We start from the raw sequence: 7,500 nt of genomic DNA, 5'->3' as shown, positions 1-7,500 counted from the left end.
GTGTGTGTGTGTGTGTGTGTGTGTGTGTGTGTGTGTGTGTGTGTGTGTGTGTGTTTTGTGTGTGTGTGTGTGTGTGTGTGTGTGTGTTTTGTGTGTGTGTTTGTGTTTGTGTGTGTGTGTGTGTGTGTGTGTGTTTGTGTGTGTGTGTGTGCCTGTCTGTCTGTCTGTCTGTCTGTCTGTCCGTCTGTCTCTCTGTCTGTCTGTCTGTCTCCCTCCTTTTAATTGCCTAGTCATCTGTTCATTCTCCTGTTCTTTCCCTACTGTTGGATGTTTGTCCATCTATTAGTTTGTCAACCCACAAACCCACCTGCCTACCCACCAGTCCACCTGTTGTTAGACAACTAACCTCTTCACAGTAAGGATTCATGTTCAATTCTTGAGGAAACGTGCATTTACTTGTTTCCTATCACAAAACAAAATAAGCTAACACACACACACACACACACACACACACACACACACACACACACACACACACACACACACACACACACACACACACTTGATGTTCATTCCCTCAAGGTCACTCACTCATTACCTTGTAGCGTTCTCCTTTGGTGAAATCGAACTGAAATCGAAGGAGAGCGAATGATAGAATGTCAGGAAGCTTCTTAAGCCGACAACCCTGTAGCAATCAAGTTTGTAATGATCCGATCACAATGAACACATACAAACACAAATAAACATACAAACAGTCAACAGATGAACAAATGATGGACAAACAAACACTCGTGCATAGACGTACAAGTGGGCAAAATGCTGGACAGACAAAGAGACAGACTAAACAACAAACAAAAACACCACACACAAAACATGTTGATAAATAGACAGATAGACAGACAAACAAACAAATGGACAGACAGACAGACAAACAAACAAATGGACAGACAGACAGACAAACAAACAAACAAATGGACAGACAGACAAACAAACAAATGGACAGACAGACAGAGTTAACCTTCGTGGCATTAACTTTCTTCTTGCAATGATCACAATAGTACTGATTCTGTCCCTCCATCAGCTCCAACTCAACAAACAAGTGACTCAAACCGACCTCCAACGCATTCGTTTCCGTCACAGGAACGGCAATATCGAGAAATCCCTCCTGTGAAACCCAAAACCAAGTCAACAGCCCACAAGGTACACACACACACACACACACACACACACACACACACACACACACACACACACACACACACACACGTACACACATGCATGCATGCATGCACACGCACATACACACACACAGTGATACACACACACACACACACACACACACACACACACACACACACACACACACACACACACACACACACACACACACTCGTCACATTCGTCCCTCACCTCCCTTTCACTCACATGGCCACACGACTGACAACCAATCTAATCAAACAGAAAGAATACAAGCTATTGTTCTGCTGTAATGCACACATGTTACCAGTACAATAAGAATTTTGCTTCTCACAGACCACGCCCACAGACCACGCCCACACATACACAATGACATAATTTACATGATGATTACTCTGCTATGACACGTCATAAAATACCCAAATAAATATTATCATTTAACATTAGTTGTTGATATCAATTAATATTAAATAATTACACACAATACAATAACTCATTAGTCTGCATGATACATTTTCGTAGAACGCAATTGGTCATGCCCCAAATTGTCTGACAAAGATAAACTACAAACCAATTAATAATTAATAATTAATTAATTAAATTAATTAAACACTATTTATTCCGTTGACCTGATTGACTAGTGTTCCATGATAAAGCGATGATATCAGTTTCTCTCCTGATGTACCGACGAGGGACGACTCAATTGCACTGAAGAGTATTCTGTTGAGTTCTTGCACGTCGTGTTGTTGTAGCTCTTCGCGAGACGTCCAACCGAAACTGTCCGTTAGCATGTCAGTTGAGCAGCTCTGTTGATTGAGAAGCAAGAGCTGAGCAAACAGACGCTGCAGCTGAATGGGAATGCTTCGGACCTAAATGGAAATATAATTATTTATTTGCAGCTGTTGTTGGTCATTGTGTGTGTGTGTGTGTGTGTGTGTGTGTGTGTGTGTGTGTGTGTGTGTGTGCACGTGTGTGTGTGTGTGTGTGTGTGTGTGTGTGTGTGTGTGTGTGTGTGTTCTGTGACCAAGAGATGCGGCCAAAAGTCTTTCAATGCATTACCTGATTCTCTCTGCTTTCTGGCTGCATAATATCACCCAACTCGTCACCTCCAAGTTTGAATAGCCGCTCTACAATACAACCATCCGCACTACGTCATCCTCCAAGCAACACACACACACACACACACACACACACACACACACACACACACACACACACACACACACACACACACACACACACACACATGGACAGACAGACACACACATGGATACACACACACACACACACACACACACACACACACACACACACACACACACACACACACACACACACACACACACGTGCATACACACGAATAGACGGACAAAAAGACAAACAAACAGACAGAGAGACATACATACATACATACATACATACATACATACATACATACAGACAAACAGACAGACAGACAGACAGACAGACAGACAGACAGAAAGCATTTGTTACTTATAAGTAGTTGGGTTTTGTTGTGTGGCCCATTGTGGGCTTTTGGACTGGTGTTTGGACAATTAGACTGTAATAATGCTGATGTATGAAAATATATGTATTGACAGACAGACAGACAGACAGACAGAATCTGTATTAGCGTTAATGTTTTCAATAGATGTTCTTTAACAGACAGACAGACAGACAGACATACATACATACATACATACATACAGACAGACAGACAGAATCTGTATTAGCGTTGATGTTTTCAATAAATGTTCTTTGACAGACAGACAGACAGACAGACAGACACACACACACACACACACACACACACACACACACACACACACATGGACAGACAGACACACACATGGATACACACACACACACACACACACACACACACACACACACACACACACACACACACACACACACACACACACACACACACACACACACACACGTGCATACACACGAATAGACGGACAAAAAGACAAACAAACAGACAGAGAGACATACATACATACATACATACATACATACATACATACATACAGACAAACAGACAGACAGACAGACAGACAAACAGACAGAAAGCATTTGTTATTTATAAGTAGTTGGGTTTTGTTGTGTGGCCCATTGTGGGTTTTGGACTGGTGTTTGGACAATTAGACTGTAATAATGCTGATGTATGAAAATATATGTATTGACAGACAGACAGACAGACAGACAGACAGACAGACAGACAGAATCTGTATTAGCGTTAATGTTTTCAATAGATGTTCTTTGACAGACAGACAGACAGACAGACATACATACATACATACATACAGACAGACATACATACATACATACATACAGACAGACAGACAGAATCTGTATTAGCGTTGATGTTTTCAATAAATGTTCTTTGACAGACAGACAGACACGCAGTCAGACTGCTTACACACACACACACACACACACACACACACACACACACACACACACACACACACACACACACACACACACACACACACACACACACACACACACACACACAACTTACCTCTAAATTCGGGTGTAAAATGCAGCGTCTGTAGTAATGCATTGAGGTAGCAAGTTGCACCCAGATTGTCCAATCCACACAAGCGAACGAGAGATCGGGGTAGAGGAGGCCTCGTTAAATAAGATCCACTGTCGCAATGATCACCATCTTGATAGGCCTCAGCAACAGCCCCATCCTCGTCAAACAAGCCGCTCAGCATTTACAGAAAATAATTGCAACAATACTTGCCTTGGAGTGCCAGACCGCAGTAGAGTTGGTGTGTTCATAAGAAATCACGATTCTATCTAAACAACGCTACTCTATATAATGTGTATACATTTTTTTATTTGTGTTTTTATTCTAAGAGAGGTCCAGCATGACAACAATGAACATCATATCTCGAAACTGCAATGCGCGTGTAAAATAAGTCTGGTATGCGAGGCTAATAAATTTAAAAATATTTTAAAAATAATGTAAGTCGTTTATCTACGTTTTTATCGCTTCTTTTACAGACATATCAATAATGACAATTAAAAATTTTAATAACATGAAAGTTCAAGAACAACTCACCTTTATCCGGGCATTTGATGTGATGTCGCTTTCGAATCCATGGAGAGAAATTATTGACAGAAAGATGACGTTGCTGTCCGATCTCCTTCCTATTCGGGATTCCAGATTTCTTTACGCTCTTCAAGGTGCCGACCTTGTTAGTGATGATGAACGTAAAGAAGTGATTTCATTGGGAACGAAAGCCGAACAATTTGATCGTCTGATTGAAGTTATGAGAGTGAAAGGAGAACCTTTGGATTCGTTTGGCAGATTTTTGGGAGTGTTGCAGAGTGATCGGAATTTGAAATATCTTGCGAAGGAACTTCAGGAGACAAGAAGTCGTGAGCAATCAGAAAGTGGTGAGTTGTATTGGAAGGATGCATCTCACAATATATATATTTTTCAGTACTGTCATCAAAAGCACAAGGCAAATTACAAGCAAACTACGACACGAACTAAAATGCAAACTACAATGCAAACTACAACGCAAACTACAATACAAACTACAATGCAACCAAGCACACACACACACTCACACACACACACACACACACACACACACACACACACACACACACACACACACGAACATAAATTTATGAAAAGTCAAAACTAAATTCTTGTTTGGCAAGGTTAGCTGGCCCGGTGGTACCAGACTCCTTCTTGCCAACAATTGTCAATGCCCGTTTATTGATTATGTCCGAATTTAGTCGTTGAAGTGTCATCGACAAATGACGTGACCACTGTGCTTTGAATTGGCCCACTGGCATGTCCAATTGCATGGGTGCCATCTTGCTCGTCTCTGTCAGTAGCTCTTCAGCCTTGGGGCCCCAGCGTCCGAAAGCCTCAATTGCGATTGGGCGAAAGATGTGTCCTAGGGATTCGGCAGTTTCTCTGTATTTCTTGTCCTTTTGTTTTTCTTTTTCCACTGCTGCAAATCCTGCCGTAGTGCTGCTCCCTGAGATGTTACTTTGTGCCCAAGGGTGTGTTATTGTAATGTCTCACAATACATTAGACTATTGTATTGGAGGGATGCATCTCACAATACACTAGACTATTGTATTGGACGGATGCATCTCACAATACACTAGACTATTGTATTGGAAGGATGCATCTCACAATACACTAGACTATTGTATTGGAGGGATGCATCTCACAATACACTAGACTATTGTATTGGAGGGATGCATCTCACAATAGAACAAGTGAGATTGAAGATATTGAACATTTACATTCCTTGGTTGTTGCTTTAAGGATTTGAAGAAAATGGTCCAGTCCATGATGATCAATGATACCCCTTGAACCAATAGAGATGTTTATTTGCTGGCAATTGTAACTTGATCTTATCTCTTCAACCAGTTCAGTGTATCTATCACACTTGCGTTGGTTTGCTGCCTGAAAGTTTGTTTCATAGCACACCGTCAGTTCAATTACATAGACTCTGTTGGTTGTTGGTTCTTTCATTCCAAATAATAATATCAGGTCTTAACCTTGAATTAATAATGTGTGAAGGGAAGGGCACATCACTACATTCGAGGTCAGCATAGATAATGTTTTCTTTGGGCAATTTCAACCTTGCCATATTGTACAATATTCTCAGTATAGAGTCATGACGATGAGTATATAGACCTTTATTCAAAAGAACTGGACAGTTGTTTAAGACGTGCAGTAAGGTCTTCCTTTTTCCACAATTAGGGCATTGATCACAAGACCTCCTCTTCCAAAGTGTAAGATTAGCATTGGTGGGTAGAGTCTCTGACACAGCATATAGAATAAAAGATAATTTATAAGAGGATAGTTGACAGACAACTTTTGACCAAGAATGACAGTATTTATCATCAAGTCTGCTGGTGGTTCCTTGAACTTGTAAACTTTTCAGTTTGGACTCAAGATGATGTTGTTGTCCGTCTTTGATTCGTTGTTTTGTTTGTTTATATAATGCAGACGATGAACATCCAAGTGACTTGATTAGTGATTTGAGGCTTTCTTGAAATGGTGAAAATCAATCTGCTTTCAATGTTTGATTAGCTTTTGCTGTAGCCAAGAATCTCACACAGTTGTCTTTGGATGTAATAAAAGAGGAAGACTTGGAAGCTTGAAGTATCTTTGAACAAGCAGAAAGGCAAGGCATTCCCAAACCACCTCGACTTTGATCTAAATACAACCTAGCAGTGCAGGCTGACCTATGAAAGTTTGTCCATTTCTTCAAGTAAGAAGTTACTTTGCTGCCGATGTCACTTTTTACCCAGCTGGGAGCCAGGGGAACAAGACAGAGTAACCAAGCAAGTCTAGGGTAAATACCTTGTTGGTATAAACGTAGTTTGTAGCGAACACTAGCAGGACATTGGTCGACTTTCTCTAACAGATGACAAACTTTGTGCTTCAGGGATTCCTTAAAATCAGAGGTATTTAAGTATCCGTTGATTTGCATTCCAAGGAATCTGAAGTTGCCGTCATCCAGGTAGGCTATTGTATTGGAAAGATGCATCTCACAATACACTAGACTATTGTATTGGAAGGATGCATCTCACAATACACTAGACTATTGTATTGGAGGGATGCATCTCACAATACACTAGACTATTATATTGGAGGGATGCATCTCACAATACACTAGACTATTGTATTGGAGGGATGCATCTCACAATACACTAGACTATTTTGTTGCATGTTTGGGTGTTTATTCTGCCGTTGCTAGGGTTCTTTTTCTCGTTACATTACACTCCTACCATAGCAACCCAACCACATGTTGTATATTTACCGGTCAATAAACGTTTATTGACCTGTCAATATCTGTATACTGCTTACTGACATAAAACACAACTAACTTAACAAAGAAATAAGCAAAAACGAAAACCAACTAGCAATCAATACATGGGCACACCTATTTTAGATTGCAAGCTTATTCTTTACCAATAATAATGTTTACAGTACTACAGTTTGTAAAGATGCAGTCAGAAATGACAAATGGCGCCTGATTCTGTCTTCCCGTTTCTGATGGCTGTTCAACCTGGACTACTTTGAGCTCATCTGCCTGTTCCGTTGTCTCTCCGGACTCCTTGACTTTTGCGTCAGTGTAATCTGTGTGTGCATGGCCATTATCCAAAACTTTACACGCTGCCATTTGCTGCAATTCAGATGGCTCTTGGTATTGTCTCAGTGCTTGCAGGGTTTTGTGGCCGGTTCTGCCTTGAATGACATGTTCAGGAACTCCCGCTTGAAACAGCCTTGTCGCACTAGTAGCTCGAAGAGCGTGGTTGGTTCGAACTGGAAGACCAGCTTCAGCTGTCATCACTTTCATC

The 7,500-nt window shown here is 40.9% G+C and overlaps 3 protein-coding genes across 3 annotated transcripts in view; 1 reads left to right on the top strand and 2 right to left on the bottom strand.

Moving 5' to 3' along the window:
• LOC134193400 (ubiquitin carboxyl-terminal hydrolase 40-like) overlaps positions 1 to 3,869 on the bottom strand; it is a 21,894-nt gene extending 18,025 nt beyond the window's left edge. Inside the window, exons 1-7 of the mRNA XM_062662235.1 lie at positions 3,671 to 3,869; positions 2,197 to 2,264; positions 1,767 to 2,006; positions 1,351 to 1,389; positions 959 to 1,105; positions 539 to 625; positions 347 to 403 (exon numbers count right to left, since the gene is read on the bottom strand). Coding sequence (XP_062518219.1) covers positions 347 to 403; positions 539 to 625; positions 959 to 1,105; positions 1,351 to 1,389; positions 1,767 to 2,006; positions 2,197 to 2,264; positions 3,671 to 3,869 — 837 coding nt within the window. The remainder of the gene's footprint in view (positions 1 to 346; positions 404 to 538; positions 626 to 958; positions 1,106 to 1,350; positions 1,390 to 1,766; positions 2,007 to 2,196; positions 2,265 to 3,670) is intronic.
• Positions 3,870 to 4,257: 388 nt separating this feature from the next.
• On the top strand, positions 4,258 to 6,331 carry LOC134193347 (uncharacterized). The gene is made up of 3 exons (XM_062662181.1): positions 4,258 to 4,557; positions 6,143 to 6,193; positions 6,256 to 6,331. Exons 1-2 carry the CDS (start codon positions 4,284 to 4,286, stop codon positions 6,187 to 6,189), a joined length of 321 nt encoding a protein of 106 aa, XP_062518165.1. The 5' UTR covers positions 4,258 to 4,283; the 3' UTR covers positions 6,190 to 6,193; positions 6,256 to 6,331.
• The window catches only part of LOC134192919 (serine/threonine-protein kinase OSR1-like), a 5,265-nt gene continuing 4,012 nt past the window's right edge, over positions 6,248 to 7,500 (bottom strand). Inside the window, exon 11 of the mRNA XM_062661674.1 lies at positions 6,248 to 6,352. Within this exon, the coding sequence (XP_062517658.1) occupies positions 6,248 to 6,352 (105 nt within the window). The remainder of the gene's footprint in view (positions 6,353 to 7,500) is intronic.

This window comes from Corticium candelabrum, chromosome 17 (assembly GCF_963422355.1).
Source record: "Corticium candelabrum chromosome 17, ooCorCand1.1, whole genome shotgun sequence".
Taxonomy (NCBI): Eukaryota; Metazoa; Porifera; class Homoscleromorpha; order Homosclerophorida; family Plakinidae; genus Corticium; species Corticium candelabrum.
The sequence above is the reverse complement of the archived record's forward strand: the minus strand, read 5'-3'. Positions and strand labels throughout refer to the sequence as shown.